Consider the following 24205-nt stretch of genomic DNA (forward strand, 5'->3'; position numbering starts at 1 on the left):
ACCATACAGCACAAATAAACCCTTCCACAGAAAAGAAACTCATGGACTTGGAGAACAGACTTGTAGTTGCCAAGGGGAGGGGGAGGGAGTAGGACGGACTGGGAGTTTGGGGTTAATTAAATGCAAACTATTGCCTTTGGAATGGATAAGCAATGAGCTCCTGTTGTATAGCACTGGGAACTACATCTAGTCACTAATGATGGAGCGGGATGGAGGATAGCGTGAGAAAAGGAATGTATATATGTATGTGTGACTGGGTCATGTTGCTGTCCAGCAGAAAACTGAAAGAACACTGTAAACCAACTATAATGGAAAAAATAAAAATCAGTTTTTAAAAAAGAAAAAAGAAAACGCCAAATACAAGAACAATGAAATGCCACTGTGCACGTGTTTGGTTTGATTTTTTTTTTTTCTTTTTTAGGGCATACCCGTGGCATATGGAAGTTCTGAGGCGAGGGGTCGAATCGGAGCTACAGCTTCTGACCCACACCACAGCCACAGCAACGCTAGATCTGAACTGCATCTGCGACCTACACCACAACTCATGGCAACACTGGATCTTTAACCCACTGAGCCAGGCCAGGGATCTAACCTGCATCCTCATGGAGACGAGTCGGATTCATTTCTGCTGTGCCACAACAGGAACTCTCTGGTTTCAAAATTCTTGAAGTTTGATAACTGCAAGTGCTGTCAGTTTCTCGGACACTTTGCAGAGCTTTGGGGAATATTTTCATATTAACTGTAAGTTATTTTAAACTCTTTTTTTTTTTTTTTGGCCGCACCTTCAGCGTGCAGAAGTTCCCAGGTCAGAGACTGAACCTGCCCCACAGCAGTGACCACGCTGGTCCGCTGAGCCACCAGGGAAACCCTATAAATGTTTTTAACGCATTCAGTTCTTTTTGCTCTTGGCATCTCCCTGAGGAAACTCATGCTGGCCAGAGAGGCATGTGCAGACGGTTCACTGTTGCAAGGAGCAAGAGGGGGACAGCACCTGGGCCCCCACAGGGGGGACCCTAGAGTGGACTTCGAATGGCCAGACCACTCCCCAAAGGAGGTTGATATTCCCCCAAACTGGAGACAGGATTCCTTTCAGGGAGGGGACTGTGGTTTCTCTCAAATGGCTGAACTTTAGGAAGAGACTGTGCAGTTTCAAAAACAAATAAATAAAATAAAGTATCAAGGCACACGGATGTGCCCTCTGAGGGAAGCAGGTATCTTGGATGTGACGGAGCCCCCGGTGCCCCCAGAGCCATACTCGCCCTCACCTGCTGGAGGTGCCTCTGGGGAGTCTGTTCACCGCGGTTCCAGGGGTAAGGGGAGCCCTCAGACCAAGGTCCCAGGTCTAAGCCCACCACCTCCATTTGCCTCCTTCCTCCAGGACGTCCCAGGTGGACCCCAGGAACGCCCCCTGGTGGAGGCACCAGCGAGATAAAGCACATCCGTCACACACGAGAGCAGAGAGACCAGGACGGACTCCACCAGCTCCAATTCAGAGCAAATAAATAACCACAGCATCAAAGGGGGCCGAAATCAGAGGCCACCAGCGGGTAAGGGGCAAGGCTATCGGTTTCGCCCCCTCATCTCGGGACCAACATGTCCCTTCGCGGTCTGCAGAGCAAAAGCCTTGAAGTCATCAGTGACTCCCCACCTCCCAGGGCTCAGAAAATCCCATCTGCTCCACCTCGGGAATATGAATACGCCCAGGCTCCCACCCCTCCCCACCTCCGCCATCTCCTGGTCCCGCCACCATCATCCCCCGCTCCTGCCACCACGGACGCCTCTTTCTGGGCTGGTGGCTTCCACCTTTGTCCCCCATAGTCTGTCTGGAGATCTTGTTACAACTAAGCTAGCTCACATCCCTTCTCTGCTCAGAGCCCTTGCCTGGCTCCTGCTCACCGCACAGTAAAAGCTGAAGTCGTCCCTGTCGCCTGAGGTGGCCCACTTTATGTAGGTCTGTATAATCCGTACACAGGCGTCTGCTTTTCTTTATGAAACAGAGTAACATTGACTAGAAAGTGACAGTGCACCACACAAAGTAAGGGCAATACTTTTCTTGGCCGCGCCCATGCCATCTGGAAGTTTTCAGGCCAGGGATCAAACCTGTGCCATGGCAGCAACCCAAGCCACCTGCAGTGACAATGCTGCATCCTTAATCCGCTGTGCCACAATGGAACTCCAAGGGTAATTATTGTTTAGCAAAACTTTTGTTCCAACAAGATAGACAATATACGATATTAATAATGTACATGCATTAGGTAATACAATGGATTTTATACGTTTATGATACATTAGGTATAATACTATATATATATCTGTATTTTCTCTTCATGAAATGCAATACAATAAAAAAGTAAATATCAGCTTGTGCTGCACATATCAAAGGTAATTATTTAGTGACTTTCATTCAAGGGTAAATACACAACACACACAATATATAGGTTATGTGACATATTATATAAAATTGGTTTTTGTTTTTGTTTTTTGCTTTTTAGGGCCACACTAGTGGCGTATGGAAGTTCCCAGGCTAGGGGTCGAATCAGAGCTGCAGCTGCCAGCCTACACCACAGCCACAACAACATAGGATCTGAGACTCGTCTGTGACCTACACCACAGCTCACAGCAACGCCAGATCCCTGATCCACTCACTGATCGAGGCCAGGGATCAAACCCCAAACCTCATGGATACTAGTCGGATTCATTTCTGCTGCACCGCAGCAGGAACTCCCATAAAATGTATTTTTATATTCTATTATGTCATGTCACACAATGCATGAATTACTCAACATTTACCCTACATATATATAGGCTGACTGGTTCCTTATTACATAAACATGCACATGGTGGACGATAGAAACCATACGTTTCATTGTGCCTTGTGGCTGTAGACGGAGATGGAGACTCTGAGATGGGGAGGAGGTCCTGTGGGTGACAGAAGCAGGACCAGGCAGGAAGGTCCTGCCCGCCAGGGTGCTGGAGCTGGTATGACCCTCCAGTGCTGTGTCACCTTAGGCAAGGGGGCCAGGTTTTGTCCTCCTGACCCCTTTGCCCATCCTTCTCCCCCTGCTTCCCGGGGCTGGTAAACTCTTAACAGAAAGGCCTAGAGAATAAGCATTTTCATCTTTGAAGGAGATATGGTATTTACTGCTGTGCAAAAACAGCCATAAAAAAATAAATAAATGGGTGTGGCTATGTCCCAATAAAACTTTTTTTTTTTTTTGGCCACAACCTCAGCATGTGGAGTTCCCTGGCCCAGAGATTGAACCTGCACCGGAGCAGTGACAGTACCATTTAACTGCTTGGCCAAAAAGGAACTCCCCCAATAAATCTTTCTTTTTTTTGCTTTTTCAGGGCAGCACCTGTGGCATATGGAAGTTCTCAGGCTAGGGTCAAATCTGAGCTACAGCTGCCAGCCTCCACCATAGCTCACGGCAACGCCAGATCCTTAACCCACTGAGCGAGGCCAAGGAGCAAACCCGCATCCTCATGGATACTAGTCAGGTTGGTTTCTGCTGAGTCACAACGGGAACTCCCCAGTGAATCTTAATTCACAAAGACAGGCAGCGCTGGCACCTTGATCCACTGATCCCTGCTCTATTCTGATAGCAGGACCTCTTGCTGTCCCAGCAAGAGGTCAACCCCACACCAGCCTTGGGGTCTCTATAGGTAATAATAACCTTTGAACTCTCTGGCAGCTCCTGGCTTGACCACCTGATTTAAATCAGCCATTCTCGGGAGTTCCTTGGTGGTTCAGTGGGTTAAGGACCTGGCATTGTCCCTGCTGTGGCACCGGTTTGATCCCTGGCCTAGGTATTTCTGCATGTCATGAATGTTGCCAAAAATAAAAACCAGCGACCCCATGACACCTGAACTCTTTTTCGGCCTGATCATTGAGACACTGGATGAGTTTTTATTTCCTTACTGTTTCCTGCACTAGATGCTGGCTCCATGGTGATGGCAACCTTATCTTGCTCCTGGCTGATTCCAGCTACTAAAATGGGGCCAGGAGCACAGCAGGTGCTCAGCAAACATTTGTCTAGCGAGTGTGTGAATGATGCCCACTCAATTCTCCTTTGGACCTGCTTTTTCTCTCCCTCTACTGGGGCCAAGGGACCGTGGCCTGGCCCCGTGGCATCACAGTAGCCAGCTCAGTGATGACTGTCCCAGCCAATGGTTCAGGCAGGAGCTTTTTTTGTGTGTGTGGCTTTTCTAGGGCTGCTTCTCCCGGCATATGGAGGTTCCCAGGTTAGGGGCCTAATCGGAGCTGTAGACACCAGCCGACGCCAGAGCCACAGCAACACTGGATCCGAGCCGCGTCTGTGGCCTACACCACAGCTCATGGCAACGCCGGATCCTTAATCCACTGAGTGAGGCCAGGGATCGAACTCACAGCCTCATGGTTCCTAGTCAGATTCTTTAACCACTGAGCCACGACGGGGACTCCCAGGCAGGAGCTTTATGAACCCCTTTTCTCCTGGAGTGGCTCTCCCCAGGCAAGGCCTGCCCAACAGGGAATCCAGCATAGGGACAGCAGGGCCTGCCAGGAGATGGGAGAGGCAGAGACCTTGGGACACCATCTGAGGCTTTTGTGAGCCAGTGTGCAAAAGTTTCTTTTTTAAAAAAATTTTTTGGGGTGTGCGGCATGCAGAGGTTCAATCCCACAGCCCAAGCAATAACACTGACACCAGATCCTTAACCCACTGAACCACCAGGGAACTCCATCATGAGTTTCTTTCTTTTTATTTTTTTATTTTTTTGGTCTTTTGTCTTTTTAGGGCCGCATCCTCAGTATATGGAGGTTCCCGGGCTAGGGGTCGAATTGGAGCTGTAGCCACCGGCCTACACCAGAGCCACAGCAACGCGGGATCCAAGCTGCACCTGTGACCTACACCACAGCTCACGGCAACGCCAGATCCTCAACCCACTGAGCAAGGCCAGGGATCGAATCCGCAACCTCATGGTTCCTACTCAGATTTGTGTCTGCTGCACCATGACAGGAACTCCCGTGTGAGTTTCTGTTCTTAATGCCTTAAAGTCCCGAGTCCCTCGCAAAGGAGGAGACTGGATTCCGTCTGGGCCCTCTCCCTCAAATAACCGCGGGGCAGGAACCATCGGAAAAGAAATGTCTGTCTGTGTATCTGTCCCCCCACTGGACTGCAAGCCCGGTGAAGACGGGGCTGGAGCTGTCCCGGTCCCTGCTGGGAGCCCAGCGCTGCAGAGGACATGGTACACACGTCAGTGGCCATTTCTTGAAAGAATAACGGAAGGACATTTTTTTCTGAGGTTCATAGGGGTTTTTTAAATATGGGGGAAAAAAAATGCATCGACTTGAAGACAACCAATGTGAATGACAAATTTATTCTAATCCCTCTCCCCAAGTTGAGAATGTATACAAAATTTTAGCTAGCTGGAAAACAGAGCGAAGAAGCGTCCTCTGACCGTGTGCATCCTGAGAAGGGATTCTCTCCACTTCCATGTGCGCTGACAACCCCCCGCCCAGGGTGAAGCGGATGCACCCCATGCCTAAGTACACATCAGCATCTTCCCTGCCTGTGTGACCTTGGGTAGGTGACTTGCCCTCTCTGTGCCTTGGATTCTTCATCAAAGAAACAAAGAAAATAATGTTATGGGGACCATGCGAAGCACTCAGAACGGGGCCCAGCACCTACCCAGAGCTCAGCAAACTCCGTCTATCATGATAATGACGCTGCTTATTGATGGGGGGTGGAGAGGGGGCGGGCAGTCCTAGTCTCTGGCCTCCAGAAATGCATGCTCCAGAGATGTGTCACTGCCAGAGTGGAGCCCTCCAGGGGTAACCATGGAAACAGGCAGTGAGCCTGCTCACCTGGCTCCAACCATCAGCACCCCTTCTTCCAGGGGGAGCTCTCTCTTGCCCTCTTCCCCTCATCATTTAACCCACTCAGGTCACTTCTGATTTTAAAGACACTCCTACCTGGGACCCACCTCCCCACCTCCCGCTACATCAGAGGGGCTCTTCTAGAAGGAATGAAGATGCTGTTTCAGAACCCCCCGTTTCTTGGTTTTCTATTTGGGGAGGTCTTGTGTCCAGATCATTTTCACTCCGCTGGGGAAGTGAGGGGAGGGAGGAAGGAAGGGAGAGAAAGCCGGCCCCTCCCGCTTCACCTACAGCTCCCAGGAGGCGGACCGAGGGGGGGTGCATCTAACCCCGTTCACTCCATGCTAAGACCTTGGGTGTTCTGATAGAGAACCGAGCCTCCCACCCCCTACTCCCAATGCTGTGTAGAGATCTCTGCCCCCTCCCGCCCCGTAATCCGCCTGCCTCTCGTCTTCCTCCCGGCCCTGTACCAGTGCCTTCCAGCACCCTGCATCCCTCCTGTCTCCCCTGTGCCCCGACTCTGCTCGCACTACTTCAGCACCTCATGGCCTTGGGCAAGTCCTTTGGCTCCCCCTGGGCTGCAGTTTCCCCATCTTGGATGATGCTCTACTGCTCACCCCCATCAGAACCTTCTCAGCGTCTCCCCCAATTTTAACAAGCCTTGTACCCATTCTGGAAATCCACAATCTGATTCTTGGACGCATCCCTAAGATGATGTCCTGACTTCAGGGCTCTTTGAATTAGGAAACGTCTAGAGTCTGAAAGGCAGAATGTAGGTGGTGGGGCCAAGAGCTCTCCTGCTTCAGAGATGAGTCCTGGAGGAGAAGTCAGGTAGTAAAGGGTGGTTCCCCCAAGGCCCCAGGGCTGGCAGGGGTCCCAGTACTCCTGGGGTGGGGAGGTGTAGCGGGTCCAATGGTGGCCCCAAAAGATATGTCCACAGCCTAACCCGGGGAACTTGAATTCCTTATTTGGAAAAAGGTTCCTTGTAGACGGAACTAAGGATCTTGAAGTGAAGTCATCTAGATTTGGGGCTGGTCGTAGATCCCATAACAGGAATCTTTATAAGAGACAGAAGAGGAAGAGAAGGCCACATGAAGACAGAGGCAGAGACTGGAGATATGGGGCCACCAGCCAAGGAATGCCTGAGACCGCCAGAAGCCAAAAAGGCAAGGAAGGATCCTCCCCCAGGGGCTTTGGAGGGAGCATGGCCTGGCTAACACTGTGATTTCAGCGCTCTGGCTTCCAGAACCATGAAAGAATAAACTGTTTAAAGCCACTGAGCCTGTGGTCTTTTGTTATGGCAGCCCTGGAAACTAATACAGAGGTACGACCAACTGGTGGCCCAACCCAGTGGGATGCAGGTGGGACTTAGGGCTATGGAGGCAGGAGGGTCCCAGTGAATGAAGGGGGACTGCTGGAGCCCCGGGAGAGGAAGGTAGGAGCGCGCAGATCTACAGAGTTGATGGACCATCCAGTCCATGGCCAGAAGCCCCCTAAGACAGGCCCCTGAAGCAGACAGCTGGGAGGGGAGGAAAGGACACGTCAGGAAAGGCCCAGGGACTAAACAGGGGGCCTGTGGCTAGATCAATTCTCCTACCAGAAGGGGGGTTGTGAGGGCACTGCCAGGAGAAGACCCTGCACGGCCACTGCAGTTGGCGGGGGTGGGGGTGGGGGGGTCTGTTGGAATTTTCCATTTGAGCATCTCAGGGTAAAATACCAGAGATCAGGTTAAGGGAAAAGAGATAATACTTGATGGATCAACTGCAAGCCAGGATCCACCTTTCTCCCTTCAAAAAGAGTGGCAATGCCCAGACAGAGCCCACCTTGGAGGGTGAGTGAGACAAAAGTTCATTTAAAGACACAGCATTGCCTTACAACGGCCTCTACCAACTGACAAAGCAAAGGGGGGCTTCCAGTGCAAAGGAGGAGCCTCCCAGGGAAAGGTAACACCGATCAGGTAAACAGGGGGCCGACGGGTTGATCTGGCTTAAGTCCTGTTCCAATTTTTCTTCTGTCAGAAGAGCGAGCATGCTGTTCTGCCAGCGAGGACCTCGCAGAGCCCTGTGGCTTGGCGTGGGGGGTGGAGCCAGGGGCACTGCCCACTGTACCAAGGAGCTAGCGGTTGGAGGGGCCACACTGGAAGGCTTCGCCTGCCGGGGGGCGGGTCCCAGTGGAAGGCACCACTGGTCATCAGTAGGAGGTGAGCTAATCCCAGTTCCATCAAGATCCTGGTGGTTTCCACTGGGCCAGCACAGGCCGGGGCAATGCAGGGAGAAGGCCACATCACTGCACACATGGCCACGTCTAAGTTCAGGCTTCAGCAGGTTCCTACTCCTTGGATGTGGACACGGCCTTGGACGTGGAACTTGGGTCCGGCGCGCCAAGCTGGGAGCGCACCTCCTGCACCTGCGCCTTCAGCTCCTCCAGGGCGCCCTGCGGTGGTGCCGCCTGCATCTGCGCCTGCAGGGCCTCGACCGCCAGCGCCAGGTGGCCCACCTCATCCCGCATCGCGTCCCAGGCTGCACGCTGCTCCTCTTCCTTATGACGCTGCTGTGCCTGGTGGCGCCAGTACTCCAGCACCAGGCAGCCGCCGCCCACGATGAAGATGGTGGCCTCGCCCAGCAGCTCGGCGCCCAGCTCGGCGGCCGCCTCCTCGTTCAGCGGCTTGATGACCGTGCCCCGGAAGCCCATGATACGCATCTTGGTCCGCATCTCCACCCAGTGGTACACTGCGGGGGAAGAGAGCGATCAGGTCGTGCACGCAGAGCCCCCTGCAAGCCCCGCCCCCTGCGTCCCCGCATCCAGGTGGGAGACATGGGGACACAGCAGCCAGACGGGGGGGGGGGGGGGGGGGGGGGCTTTAAACAAGACCTGCACCTAGTCTGGCCTCGGGAACGCCAGTCACCAGGCCTTGGGTGACCATGAGGGCATCTTTTCAAATCTCCCAGAAGATTCTGGCAAGCAGCCAGGAATAAGAAACTCTGCCCCAGAGGGGAGGGTGTCAACCTGGGTCATGCCCCTGGAAGGTCACTAGGAGCTCCCGGGGCGCAAAGTGCCCGTAAGGTATAAAGAAAGGGTCAACTTCTGGGAGCTCATTAGCTCCTCCCGCTCCTCCTTCAAGCCACCCGCAGGCCAGCTGTGCACCCCCTGCTGCTGGCACCACTGCCCATCCTCTCTCCTCTCTTTCCAAATCTTCCTCACATGCAGATTTCGGGCTACGGTGGGGCGGACCTCCTGGGTCCAAAGAAAGGGCGGCTGAAAAGTAGGAATTGACACCCAGCGACTGTGGGCACCGGATGACCAATCCTCTCTGCAAGGCCAGTGGCTCCCATCCTGGATCTGGACCCTGAAGATGGAGCTAAGAGTGGTGAGCTCTTCACATGGAGCTTGGGGGCACGTACCTTGGAAGAAGCTCAGAGCTGGCAGATGCTGCTGGAACAAAAACTTCCTTGCCTAGCTGCTCTTTTGTGAAGGAAGAGTCCCAGCATTTTGACTCTTAGAGACCAAGGGCGAACTGAGGCCGAACCCTGACTCACTCCTGTAATAGTTAACATTCATCCAAGGGCACACGGAATTATTGGGGCTGCCCTTCTTCTAGCTCATGTGGAGATTCATTTCCTACATATCGCTTCACTTTTAGCATTTCATAATTAGCCACAAAAAATGCATAATACGTAAAATGTTTTATTTTTAAATTTTTTCACTTGTTTTTTGGGCCACACCCATGGCATCGGAAGTTCCTAGGCCAGGGATCAAACCTAAGCCACAGCAGCGACCCAAGCCACTGCAGTGACAATTCTGGATCCTTAACCCCCTGTGCCCCCTGAAGCTCAGATGCTGCTGGAACAAAAACTTCCTTGCCTAGCTGCTCCTTTGTGAAGGAAGAGTCCCAGCATTTTGAGGGAACTCCTGTAAAATGTTTTAAATTAATTGTGCGCTAACAATTTCAAAGGTAATTCAAGCCAGAAGGAAACACTTTAATATTTGGGTCACAGAAAATAAAAGAATTTACAGGAGATAAAGGAAATTACAATGTGAATTTCCGTACATGTTGTGGTTGGTGATACATCCTTCATTAGACAGAACTGTAGGGGGAGGGGAACGGTACCCATAAGTTCAAAGGCAAAAAGGAACGAGGCCAAGTTTCTGAGGTAAAAGCAGAGCTTGTTCATTTTTTTTTCTTATCAGCGGGGCGCTGGCAGGCACCAAATCACAGGCGTATGTGGACCATGGGAGACACTCCGAGGAAAGGACGTGTCTGCTCCGTGTGAAAACGTCAACATTCCTGACATACTGGAAATCAATCCTCGCATCTACTTGAACTTACGAAGAAAAGTCTTAGCTGTCAACTTGAAAATGCTCTGAAGGGAACATAACTTCTCACATTTTTAAAGGCTTTCCACCTGCTGTGGTCACCACTCCCTCTAACTGTCATGTGGCGCTGGTGTTGTGGAGTTGGTGGGGGCCGGGCTGTGGAGACCCTCTCACACTGGAGTCCTTGCGCCAGGTCATCCTGGGTCCGCTTGGGGCTCTGCCACCTACTTCCTGGCTGGGTGATGACAGGCCACTCTGAGTCGCCTCCGTCTAAGGGGAGATGACTGTACACCAGCCCCGGTGCCTCTTCCGTATCCCCTTCTGCTGTTCTGGTCCAGGCTCCATCCCAGCGCTGAGCAATGCCCCCTTCTTGACTTCCCTCTCCAGGGACCCTCTGTCCCTCTGTTACTCTGTGAATTCCCTTCAGAGCGCCAGGCACAACTGGGAATGATCCTGTCATCCAGCTACCGGCTTGCACTCCATCTCCACTGGGCTGTGAGGCCCATGACGGTGGGGCCCAGGGCCGTCACAGTCACTGCTGTGTCCCTGGCACCATCCAGCACCAGGCCAGGCACACGGATGATGCCCAGCAGGCCTTGTTGACAGTGTCAGCAGGTCCCTGCCCCAGCCTCCTCCCCATCTGCCTGCTCCGGCCTCACGCCCCAGCCTCCGTGCGGTAGTCAGGAACGGGTTAAAAGACAACAGGACCCCCCCAAAACTATCATTCTTTTCACTAAGAAGAGTAACACACTGCATGAAAATCAAGTACTCAAACTACAAAATGAAAAGTCAGAGCCCTCCACTCAGCCCTGATCCCCAAGCCCCCCTCAAACATAGCTCCAAATCTTGCACTAACCGGCCTTTCTGTCCCCCAGCATCCTCTCCTTGACATCCGATAACATGGGCGTATGTTGCTCATCTCTATTTCTCAGTCTTCTAACTGGAAGTGTGCTTGTATTTACACAATTATTTCTGGGGGCCCCCTGGCACCACTACTAAAAGATGAGCACTTCAGCCTGTCCTCCCCAAACCCTCTGCTCCCTATTTCTACAAGGGACTTGTATATATTTCTTATCCCCCCGTTTTTTTTTGGGGGGGGAGGGCACAACATGCAGTCGCTTGATGTGGGATCTCAGTTCCCAGACTAGGGACTGAACTCAGGCTGCGGTGGTGAAAGTGCTGAATACTAACTACTAAACCACCAAGGAACTCCAGATATATTTACCATTCTTTTTTATTTTTCCCTTTGGCCATGTCCACAGCATGCACAAGCTCCCCTGCCAGGGAGAGAACCCACACCACAGCAGCAACCCAAGCCACAGCAGTGACAACACTAGATCCTTAACCTGCTGCACCACCAGGGAACTCCTATGTTGCTTACTCTTGTATTATACTCTTGTCACCTTTTCCCTCAGCTCCCAATGTGGCCGGGGAGGAAACAGCAGTGCCCCTTCCCCTCTCTGGTCCCCAAAAAACCCTGGCTAGACCACCCTTTTATAAGATCAGGGTTTAACGCACAGACTGTTCAGTAACTATAACAAGGTCCCTTGCACTCCGTGCATCCACCACATTAGAAAAATGAAAATAAAGACTGGAGTTCCTGTCGTGGCACAGTGGTTAACAAATCCGACTAGGAACCATGAGGTTGAGGGTTTGATCCCTGCCCTTGCTCAGTGGGTTAAGGATCCAGCGTTGCTGTGAGCTGTGGTGTGGGTCGCAGATGCGGCTCGGATCCCGTGTTGCTGTGGCTCTGGCGTAGGCCAGTGGCTGCAGCTCCGATTGGACCCCTAGCCTGGGAACTTCCATATGCCGCGGGAGCGGCCCTAGAAAAGGCAAAAAGACAAAAAAAAAGAAAAAAGAAAATAGGAGTTCCTGTCGTGGCGCAGTGGTTAACGAATCCAACTAGGAACCATGAGGTTGCGGGTTCGGTCCCTGCCCTTGCTCAGTGGGCCGACGATCTGGCGTTGCCGTGAGCTGTGGTGTAGGTTGCAGACGTGGCTCGGATCCCGCGTTGCTGTGGCTCTGGTGGAGGCCGGCAGCTGCAGCTCTGATTCGACCCCTAGACTGGGAACCTCCATATGCCACAGGTGCAGCCCTAAAAAGACAAAAAAAAAAAAGAAAAAGAAAATATTAGGTAGACTTTGAGGGCATTATGCTAAGTGAAATGATTGTCAGAGAAAGACAAATAACATATGATCTCATGAAGAATTAGAAAACAACAAACCAAGTTCACAGATACAACAACAATAACAAAATATAAAATGTCAAAGCCAATCTTAAGTACTCAGAGCAAAGTTGTTTTGTGTTGTGTGTGTGTGCGTGTGTGTGTGAATGTGTATGTGACTAAAACACAGTCAAAAGGTTGAAAGCCGGGAGTTCCCTCTGTGGCTTGGTGGTTAATGAACCCTACTAGGATCCATGAGGACAGAGGTTCAATCCCTGGCCTTACTCAGTGGGTTAAGGATCCGGTGTTGCCGTGAGCTGTGGTGTAAGCTGGAGATGCGGCTCAGACCCTAAGTTGCTGAGGCTGTGGTGGAGGCCAGCAGCTGTAGCTCTGACTCGACCCCTAGCCTGGGAACTTCCATATGTCGTGTGGCCCTGAAAAGACAAAAAGACAAAAAAAAAAAAAAAAGGCTGAAAGCCACTGTCCTAGATTTTGGTTGGAATTCTACTGAGCTTACAGATCATTTTCAGGCCAGTGATATCTTCCCAACATTGAGTCTTTCAAACTACTTAGCTTCTCATTTTCTCTGCAAGTCTTGCATCTCTTTGATTTTGTTTATTTCTAAGTATTGATATTTTTGGCCATTCATGGTATTTTAAGTTCCATTTTCAATTTGGCAGCGGCTGGCATATAGAAATGCAGTTATGTAAGTGACTTTCCAATGACTTCACTAACCCCACCCCCACTTTTTTCTATTGCTTTTTAGGGCCGCACCCACAGCATATGAAGGTTCCCAGCCTAGGGGCTGAATCAGAGCTGCAGCTGCCAGCCACGGCCACAGCCACAGCAACATGGGATCTGAGCTGTGTCTACAACCTACACCACAGCTCACGGCAATGCCTGATTCCCGACCCACTCATCGAGGCCAGGGATCGAACCCACATCCTCATGGGTACTGGTCGGGTTTGTGCTGAGCCACAGTGGGATCTAAATCCATTCTTTTTTTTTCCTTTTTAGTGAAATATAATTTACATAAAGTATGCAAATGTTAAGTGCAGAGCTGGATACTTTTTTAACATGTAAGCATCACCTAGTTCATGATCTAGAACATTCCCACACTCCAAATGGTTCCTACCCTCAGGTCAATACCCTGTTCTTTACCTCTCATGATACATGATATCATCTCTTTTAAGTCCTAGTCTTCTTGGTGATAGACCATTTATACTCCTTCTGTTCTGACTTCTTTTGTTCAACAAAACATCTGTGAGATCCACCGTGTGGCCACGGGGTTGAGTTCCTCCACTCTGTGGATGGACCGGCTCGTTCGTCTGTTCCTGGCTAAAGGACAAGTAAGGTGCCTCCAGGAGAAAGGGCTCCCGGCAGGGAGACTGCCGAGTCCCGAGTCCCGGGGCACTGCATCTCAGGCAACCCCAATACACATCTTAACAAGATTCTCCATTGTTAGAAACAAGCTGAGCCCCAAATTTCTGTCCTAAGAATAGAACATTTTCAAGAAGAACACAAAAAGACAACCCACAGAATGGGAGAAAATGTTTGCAAATGAAGCAACTGACAAGGGATTCATCTCCATAATTATGTAAACAGCTCCTGCAGCTCAATACCAAAAACAAACAACCCCATCAAAAAATGGGCAGAAGATCTAAACAGACAATTCTCCAAAGAAGACATACAGACGGCCAAAACACACATGAAAAGATGTTCAACATCACTCATGATTAGAGAAACGCAATGAAATTACTATGAGGTGCCACCTCACACCAGCCCAAAGGGCCATCATCAAGACGTCTCCAAAGAGTAAACGCTGGAGAGGGTGCGGAGACAAGGGAACCCTCTTACACTGTTGGTGGGGATGTAAACTGGTATAACCACTATGGAAAACGGTAAGGGGATTCCTCAAAAAACTAAAACCAGAAGCACTATATGATCCAGCAATTCCACTCCTGGGCATCTACTCAGAGAAAACCATGACTTACAAAGATACATGTACCCCAGTGTTCACTGCCGCACTATATACAATAGCCAAGACGTGGAAACAACCTAAATGCCCACTGACAGAGGAGTGGATCAAGAAGATGTGGTACATACACACAACGGAATATGACTCAGCCATACAAAGGAATGAAATAACGGCATTTGCAACAACATGGATGGGCCTAGAAATTACCATGCTAAGTGAAGTCAGTCAGACAGTGAGACACCAGCATCACATGCTATCACTTATATGTGGAATGTTAAAAAAAAGGACACAGGAACTTCTTTGTAGAATAGAAACTGACTCACCGACTTTGAAAAACTTATGGTTACTAAAGGAGACACGGTGGTGGTGGGGAGGGATGGGCTGGGGTTTGGGATGGAAATGTTGTAAAATTAGGTTGTGATGACGGTTGTACAACTGTAAATATAATAAAATTCACTGAATTAAGAAAAAGAACTTTTTTTTTGTCTTTTTGTGTTCTCTTGAGCCACTCCCACGTCATACGGAGGTTCCCAGGCTAGGGGTCTAATTGGAGCTGCAGCCACCGGCCTACACCACAGCCACAGCAACGCAGGATCCGAGCCGCGTCTGTGACCCACACCACAGCTCACAGCAACGCCAGATCCTTAACCCACTGAGCGAGGCCAGGGATGGAACCCGCCACCTCATGGTTCCTAGTCGGATTTGTTAACCACTGCACCACGACGGGAACTCCAAGAAAAAGAACATTTTAAAGAATAAAATTTGATGATTTACACCATCCCATTTCAAGACTGATTACAAAGCTAAAGTAATGAAGACAGGATAGTATTAGTATAGGATAGACAAATATGAGGACCAGAACAGAGGAGACGGTCCAAAACTAGACCCACGTACACCTGATTGCTTTTCAAACACTCAATCAAATTTGTAGTCTTGGAACAAATCCTACCAGGTCATACTTTATTACCCTTCTTAAAAAATGGTATATTCACTTCCTAATATTTTTGTTTATGATGTATTTTTTTCTTTTTTTGGCTACACTGGGGCATATGGAAATTCCTGGACCAGGGATAGAGTCCGAGCCACAGTTGTGGCAACACTAGATCCTTAACCTGCTGTGCCACAAGAGAATACCCATGCATCCCCTTTAATGGAAATTTATGTTTTTTCCTTTTAGGAGTATTAATCTTTCCAAAGGACTATGTCGGTTGTTTTCTTTAAATTTTTTTGGCCATCCTGTGACATATGTATGGAGTTCCCAGGCCAGAGATCAGATGCAAGCCACAGCTGCCACCTGAGCTGCAGCTGTGGCAACACCGGATCCTTAACCACTGTGCTGGGCCGGGAATCAAACCTGTGTCCCGGCACTCCCAAGATGCCACTGATCCCACTGTGCCACAGTGGGAACTCCTCGGAGAAGCATCTTTTGACTCTGTTAATTTTTTTCTACTAGATGCCTGCTAACTCCTAGTTGTTCTTCAAGATGCACCTCAGGCGTTTCCTTCGGGACTAAGTCAGATGCCCCCTCTGGGCTTCGTCAACTCCCTGCACTCCTACATCCAGCCCTGATCCATCTTGGGCATCAGTGATGACAGAGCTGTCTTCCCCACCAGGTCATGAGCTCTGCAAGGGCTGGGCCCTGGCCTGTTTTGCTCACCTTTCCGTCTGACACCTAAATACACCCCTGCCTGCGACGCCCTTCCTCCACTCGTCTTTTCCCACTGCTCTCCAATTCCGTTTTCAGGTCTCAGCCGGAGGGTCCCTTCCTCTCGGAAGCCCTCTCTGATATCTAGGCTGGGTTAGACACATCCTCTAGGTTTCCAAAGCGCCCTGGGCTTCCTTCAACATGATACTGTTTAATCTAGGTGGAATTAAGAAAGTACATAAGGATGCAGAACTCCCTGCTTCTAAAATGGATACAGAAATAAGAGTCACCTAACCGTGCCTGAGCTTACCAGCCAAAAAGGCTGGCTGCACGGTTTTCAAGTGCCTTGAGACCTCTGGCAAATTCTCCCTGTGTCATGAGTAACTCCTTAGTCACTGCTTGGAGCCTAGACTGTAGCTCCTCAGGGGCAGGCTCCCAGAAATGCCCCGCCCGGGACCTGCTTTCGAGAAGGCACTCAGGGAATGCTTAATGAGTGGAGGAATGGCTGGCCTTTTCTTGAGGTTTCCTCGCATTTACTGTATGTGATGTTACCATAAGCATCCAAAGTTCGTCAAAACATTGTTGTGTGGTTCTAATTTTATATCTTAGGTTTGATGTTCACCCCGCCCCTGAAGAGTCAAGAATGCTGCTTTTCCCAAGGGAGCGAGAATTAACGACTTGCTTCAGCCCCAGGAACGGTGGTACTTGCCTGACCTGTTCATTCGCCCTTAGTCACCCTGCTGAACCTCCTACCAGCACCACGTGACAGGCTGCTACCTCACGTCCCTGTCTCGCATTCTTGCCTTTTTTTTTCCTGAATTGAAGTACAGTGGATTTACAACATTGCATTAGTCTCAGGTGTATATTCCCTGTGCTAACTGTCTACTCCTGTTGCTTATCTATTTTATATCTAGTACCTGGTCTCTCTTAATCCCATACGGCTGGCTTGTCCCCCCAGCCTCCCTCTCCCCCTTGGTAACCACAAGTTTGTTTTCCGTATCTGCGTGTCTGTTTCTCTTCTGCATATATGTTCCTTTGTATTATTTTTATATAATTCCACATATTAAGTGAGATCATGTAATGTTTATCTTTCTCTGATTCATTTCACTAAGCATAATGTTCTCTAGGTTCAGCCATGGTGCTGTGAATGGCAATATTTCATTCTTTTCCATGGCTGAATACTGTTCCTCTGTGTGTGTGTGTGTGTGTGTGTGTATAAAACATCTTCTCAATCCAGTTATCTGTGGATGGGCACCTGGCTTGCTCCCATGTCTTGGCTGTTGTAAGCGGTGCTACTGTGAACACTGGAGTGCATGTATCTTTTTGAATAAGTGTTTTTGGGTTTTTTTCCATATATATACACCCAGGAGTGGAACTGCTGGATCATATCATAGTGTCATTTTTAAGTTTTTTAAGGAATTTCCACACTCTTTGGCACAGTGGCTGCACCAATTTCCATTCCCATCCCAGTGTACAGGGTTCCCTTTTCTCCACATCCTCTCTGACATTTGGTATTTGTAGAGTTTTTTCCCTTTTCTTTTTTTTGGCTTTTTAGGGCTGCACCCACAGCATATGGAGGTTCCCAGACCAGGGGTCGAATCGGAGCTACAGCTGCTGGCCCACAGCACAGCCACAGCAGTGAGGGATTCGAGTAGTGTCTGCAACCTACACCACAGCTCACGGCAACGCTGGGTCCGCGACCCGCTGAGCAAGGCCAGGGACTGCACCTGAGGTCTCACGGACACTAGTCGGGTCCGATAACCACTGGGTCACGACAGGAACTCGCTGTTTGTAGACTGCGTGATGACAGACATGACGACAGCTGCGAGGTGGTCCCTCACCGCGGCTCTCGCGCGCAGGTCTCTACCAGCAGAGCGATGCTGAACACCTTCGCATGCGCCAGTCAACCACCTGTATGTCTTCTCTGGAAAATGTCCATTCAAGTCTTCTGCCAATTTTTTGGTTTTTACTTCTTTTTTGTTTGTTTTCTCTGCATTGTGCAGTGGGCTCTCAGTTCCCAGACCCGGGATTGAACCTGGGCCGCAAGGGTAGAAGTGCCTAATCCTAACCACTAGACCACCGGGGAACTCCCTACAGTCTCTTTAATAAAAGGCACTGGGAAAACGGGACAGTCACAAGTGAAAGAATTAAACTGGATGATTACCTCACACCATACACAAAAAGTAACTCAAAGTGGATTAAATATTCGAGTGTAACACCTAAAATCATCAAACTCCCAGAAGAAAACACAGTGATAAACCCCTTAACAGCAGTCTCGGCAATGATTTTCTTTTTTTTTTTTTTTGTCTTTTTTGCTATTTCTTGGGCCGCTCCCACGGCATATGGAGGTTCCCAGGCTAGGGGGCGAATCGGAGCTGTAGCCACCGGCCTATGCCAGAGCCACAGCAACGCGGGATCTGAGCCGCGTCTGCAACCTACACCACAGCTCACGGCAACGCCGGATCGTTAACCCACTGAGCAAGGGCAGGGACCGAACCCGCAACCTCATGGTTCCTAGCCAGATTCGTTAACCACTGCGCCACGACAGGAACTCCATGACATGTGATTTTCTTGATTTGACACCAAAAGCAAAAGCAACGAGAGTAAAAATCATCTCGATTCAGCGGCACATACACTGAAATTGGAACAATACAGAGATGATTAGCGTGGCGCTGAGCAAGGATGACACGTAAATTTGTGAAGCGTTTCATATTTTTATTTTATGGTGAAACTGTTGGGGGGAGGGAAGAATTGTGAGAGTGAGAACTGCTGTATAAAACACATGATTCATAAAAAAATTAAAAAAATATATATATATATGAAAAAAATAAAATAAAATAAAATAAAACACATGATTCACAAGAACCTACGCTAGGAGGTCCCATCGTGGCGCAGCGGGAACAAATCCCACCAGGAACCATGGGGTTGAGGGTTCGATCCCTGGTCTCGCTCAGTGGGTTAGGGATCCAGCATCGCCGTGAGCTCTGGTGCAGGTCACAGACTCGACTTAGATCCCGAGTGGCTGTGGCTCTGGTGAAGGCCGGCGGCTACAGCTCCGATTAGACCCCTTGCCTGGGAACCTCCACATGCCATGGGTGTGGCCCTAGAAAAGACAGAAAAGAAAAGGCAAAAAAACCCCACAAAGGCCAAAGGGAACCCTTGTACATTGTCGGTAAGATTGTAAATTGGTGCAGCCACTATGGAGAGCAGTATGAAGGTTACTTAAAAAATTAAAAATAGAACTACACTGATCCAGCAATTCCACTTTTGGGTATTTCTCTACAGAAAACGAAAACACTAACTCTCGCAGTCCTGATTCTAGGAATGTATCACCTTTCTTCTCCAAGAGAGGAAGTAGGGATTTATACAAAGATTTGGCTACTAGAGGAAGGTACCCTGCCCCCACAAGCCTGGTCCATTTAGCAGGGAGCTTCCTTCAACTGCCAGGCCAGGGATCTGCCCTGCATTCAGCCAGCCAGGGGTGCACCCCGAGCACCAGCCACCCCGCACCAGCTGATCTTCAGGACAGACGGGACTCATGAGCTGAGTTTATGGGTGACTTCCAGGGCAAGAGGCACGAAAGTGGTGCGTGACGACATCTGGTGACCCAAAGGTTGTATGGTCATGTGACAGGTCACTTGAATAATCCGGGTGCTGCAGAGTGGGCAAGCGCCAGCCAGGGCACCCCGGGGGGCAGTGAGCAGTGCTAGCAGCCAGGGCAGTGGGGCCAAGGGCCTGCTCCAGCCGGAGGACCCGGCCTCTCCGCTTCTCTGACACACCTCACCGGGGCCCTCCCCGAGGCCTCTCCTCTCTCTCTGGCCTTTCTCTAGCGGGTCGCCCGCCCCGAGTCGAGAACGCTGGAGTGGGCAGAGGGGTGGGGGTTCCAAGGCTGCGACCTTCTGAGGGGAGGCAAACAAATAAGGCGCAGGTAGATATGACAGCCCTCCAAGCACAGTTTTTGCGATTTGTTTTTTGGTTTTTTTTTTTTTGGTCTTTTTAGGGCCACACCCTATGGAAGTTCCCAGGCTAGGGACAGAATCGGAGCTGTAGCTGCCGGCCTATACCACAGGTCATAGCAACACTGGATCCTTAACTCACTGAGCGAGGCCAGGGGTTGAACCTGCGTCCTCATGGATACTGTGCGAACTTCCCAAGCAGTTCTAAACTGAAGATCTAAGATCATAAGCTGCAAAATCAATGTGGCGTATCATGACCAGCATCTCTTTGAAGAAAACAAATTTAAATCATATTACACAGGAGTTCCTGTTGTGGCTCAGCAGTAACGAACCTGACTAGGCTTCATGAGGACACAGGTTTATGCCTGGCCTCACTCAGTGGGTTAAGGATCCAGTGTTGCAGCAACTGCTGCACAGGTCAAAACTGGGGCTCAGATCTGAACTCCATATGCCTCTGGGTGGCCAAAAAAAATCATACTGTATAATTCCAATTACAAAAAACAAAACAAGGAGAAAAGGAGTTCCCTTCGTGGCGCAGCAGAAACCAATCCGACTAGAAAACATGAGGTTGCGGGCTCGATCCCTGGCCTCACTCAGTGGGTTAAGGATCTGGCATTGCCATGAGCTGTGGTGTAGGTTGCAGACGCGGCTCAGATCCTGAGTTGCTGTGGCTCTGGCGTAAGCTGGTGGCTACAGCTCCGATTCGACCCCTAGCCTGGGAACCTCCATATGCCGCGAGTGCAGCCCTAGAAAAGACAAAAAAAAAAAAAAATCCAACTACATACAATTCTAGAAAATGCAAGCAACTCTCTAGCAGATCCATGGATGCCTAAGGGTCAGGGAGTCGGGGTAGGGGCGGAGATTACAAGGGGCAAGGGGTTCTCTGGGGCGATGGTCACTCTCTAGATTGTGGTGATGGTTTCACAGGTGTACGTGTCTATCTAACCTTACGCATGTGCAGTTTCTTGTGTGTCAATTACATCTCGATCGAGCCATTAAAAGCTAACAGAAATAGAAAACACAGGAAAGGGCAGGCTAAGCCAGCCGGAAAGGAAGAAGAGTGGGCATTAGCCGGGTGAAGGGACAAACACCAGGGGACATGAGGGACGGCCCCTGGGGGGGGTAGGGGGAAGGGGGGAGGAAAGAGCTGAACTAGAGTGAGGAGGGGAGGGGGCTTGGGCGATCCAAGAGGAGGCAGCGTGGCCCTGGGCCCCAGGGAGGGGATGGCAGGTGGAGCTGCCAGGCTCCGCCACTGCTTCCCTCGGAGCTGCTCCGTCAAGAGGAAGGAATTCCTGGTCATCCCCGAGGACAATACCGAGTCAGACAGGACAACGGCAGGAAATACAACAGGAGGAACATCCAGGCTCTGGAAGGCATCCTCCCCCGCCCACGACTCCCTCCTCTTCCTTCCTGAGCCTTCACTTTGAGGACACGGGCTGGAGTCACCCAGGGGCCTCTTCTTTCCAAGAATCTAAGTTATGGGCCACAGGTGTGACCCTGGGTAAGTTACTTCATACTTCTGGGCCTTAGGCTTCTTGTCTGCAAAGCAGACCTAATCAGAGAAGCTTCCAGCTTTGGGTGGGGAAAGGAAGAGGGCGCAATGGCCGGGGAAGAGGAAGCACGCAGCTCTGGATCCCCTCACCCAGAACTCTCCTTGGGGCAGGGGCGATTTCTTTCTGTGGGCAAGTGAGCACGCTGAGCTGAAGGCCCCAGTTTGCTGAGTTCACCAGAGGATGGGGCAGAATCCCCTCTACCTTCCTCCTAGCAATTGTCCCGAGCTGCAGGCCTGTCCCCGGGTCATCCTCCCAAAACCTGGGAGGCATCAGATCCAAGAGGGGAAAGATAGGCCTTCAAGGATGTTCTCTGCAAGAGAGTGGTGAGAAGTCAGAAACAACTGCCACAAGCAGGTGATTCCCAGTCTGGGCCTGTGACAGTCCCCTGTGACTGCACCCTCCTGTCCCGAGAGGCTGCAGAGCTCTAAAGGGTGCGCCCCGGCTGCCCCGCCCTGCAGGCCCAGCAGGTGAGTTACACACAACCCCCAAGATCCGCAGGAAGGCGTGAGCGAGGCAGGACTCCCCCGCTGCAGCTCTGCCCGGTTCTGCTGGCAAAGGTAGGTCAGGGATGTCAGGGTTTCCAAGGTGAACTTGCAGAGTCTCACTGCCAATTCCATGGCCCCTGGATGGCATTAAATCCACGCGTTCTTCAACACAACATTCCAGTAGGCAGCCTCGGAGGCAGCAGTTCCCCGAGTGGGTCAGCTCTGTGGGCTTGTTCCCAGAGGCCCAGCCAAGAGGCACTTCCTTCAGCCCGTCCAGTGACTCTACAAGCCTTATTCTTTGTCTTAAATTGCTATTGGCCTCATTTGTTTTGAAAAGCGTCAAAAATAAGATGGACTGGGGAGTTCCCATTGTGGCTCACTGGTAATGAACCCAACTAGTATCCACGAGGATGTGGGTTTGATTCCTGGCCTTGTGCAGTGGGTTAAGGATCCGGTGTTGCCACAGCTGCAGTGCAGGCCTCAGACATGGCTGGGATCCTGCGTTGCTGTGGCTGTGGTATAGGCCAGCAACTAGAGCTCTGATTCAACCCCTAGCCCAGGAATTTCCATATGCCACAAGAATGGCACTAAAAAGCAAAGCAAAAAAAAAAAAAAAAAGTTATTTATTTATTTATTTTGTCTTTTGTGTTGTTGTTGCTATTTCTTGGGCCACTCCCGCAGCATATGGAGGTTCCCAGGATAGGGGCTGAATCGGAGCTATAGCCACCGGCCTACGCCAGAGCCACAGCAACGCGGGATCCGAGCCCCGTCTGCAACCTACACCACAGCTCACGGCAACGCCGGATCGTTAACCCACTGAGCAAGGGCAGGGACCGAACCCGCAACCTCATGGTTCCTAGTCGGATTCGCTAACCACTGCGCCACGACGGGAACTCCTATTTATTTATTTTTTAGGGCCACTAGGTCTCTGACTCCCCCTGCCGGTCTGACTTAACAGCAAGATGCGCTCCCTCTGGCTCCCTCGTGCAGGAGCACCTGCTACCGAAGGGTTAAATGCTCAGATTCAGGCATTTCGAGGTGGGAATGATGGTCCCCCTCCAAAACTCAGTTTCCTTCTTTATAAAAAGGGTTTACTGATCCCTACCCATAGGGTGTGTGGGCATCTATCAAGCCTGTGCCTGGCTCCAGCCGAAGGTTTCCATGCAGGGCAGCCACTGCTGTTGTTCTAATGAGGCTGTTAATGATGAATGGGGTCAATGAATCTCAAAATTGAAAAGCTTTCGCTGGCTATGAGGCGTGGAAGATGAGCGAAACTACACTGGGCTGTGCTCCCCGGGGGCCAGGAGGCCAGGTCACTGCTGGCAATTCCGCAGGTCCTCTCCCCTCCTGGGAGCGTCCTGGCCACAGGCTGGGCCTGGATCCAGCCTCCACCTCCTCCATGAACCCCCTTCCCTCCCTGCAAACTAACTGGCAAAACAGCTCCCAGGAAGAGACAGCTCTCCCTACAGTGAGACTTCCAATTCATAAACAGGGAAGGAGAGAGGGACAGAAAATCAGCACTGGACAAACACCACAATAATAACTGCTGTAGACGGGATCCCCGATGACGCTGAATCTAGTGGGCAGGAGTCTGAGCAGAAAGAGCATAGTCTCAGAGTGTCCTCCCCACAAGACAGACTCATCCTTTCTTTCCTTCTCTCCTTCCTTCCTTCCCTCCCCAGCCTTTGGCACATGGAGTTCCCAGGCCAGGGATCAGATCTGAGCCACAATGGCAGACCTAAGCTACAGCTGCGCAACCCTGGATCCTTAACCCACTGTGCCCGCCTGGGAATGGAAGCTACGACCCAGCGCTCCCAGGACACCGTTGATTCCGTTGCACCACAGCGGGAACCCCTATTTCATTTTATTTTGTATCAAGGTGTATGACATCAGTTTCGGGTGTACGACATTACAATTCAGTATTTGTATATATTGCAAAATTACATTAACTGCAAAGGGAAAGATACTAACTTTACACTAGACAAATCTAGCAGACCCCACCTTAACCACATGATCAAGGTCAATCTGATCGGAAATCAGACAGGCTGAATATCAAGAACCCCCTTGGGTTCCTGTGGTGGCTCAGCGGAAACGAATCTGAGTAGCATCCATGAGGACACAGGTTTGATCCCTGGCCTCGCTCAGTGGGTTAAGGATCCGGCGTTGCCATGAGCTGTGGTGTAGGTTGCAGACACAGCTTGGATCCCGAGTTGCTGTGGCTGTGGTGTAAGCTGGCAGTTACAGCTCTGATTAGAC

The 24205-nt window shown here is 50.6% G+C and overlaps 1 protein-coding gene and 1 non-coding gene across 2 annotated transcripts in view; one reads left to right on the top strand and one right to left on the bottom strand.

Moving 5' to 3' along the window:
- Positions 1–5339: 5339 nt before the first annotated feature.
- The window catches only part of LOC125132422 (optic atrophy 3 protein), a 48066-nt gene continuing 29200 nt past the window's right edge, over positions 5340–24205 (bottom strand). The window contains exon 2 of the mRNA XM_047789636.1: positions 5340–8583. Coding sequence (XP_047645592.1) covers positions 8183–8583 — 401 coding nt within the window. The 3' untranslated portion in view covers positions 5340–8182. The remainder of the gene's footprint in view (positions 8584–24205) is intronic.
- LOC125134741 (U6 spliceosomal RNA) lies at positions 18569–18672 on the top strand. Its single transcript, XR_007136751.1, has one exon. It is a non-coding gene; the product is annotated as a U6 spliceosomal RNA (small nuclear RNA).

This window comes from Phacochoerus africanus, chromosome 8, assembly GCF_016906955.1.
Source record: "Phacochoerus africanus isolate WHEZ1 chromosome 8, ROS_Pafr_v1, whole genome shotgun sequence".
Taxonomy (NCBI): Eukaryota; Metazoa; Chordata; class Mammalia; order Artiodactyla; family Suidae; genus Phacochoerus; species Phacochoerus africanus.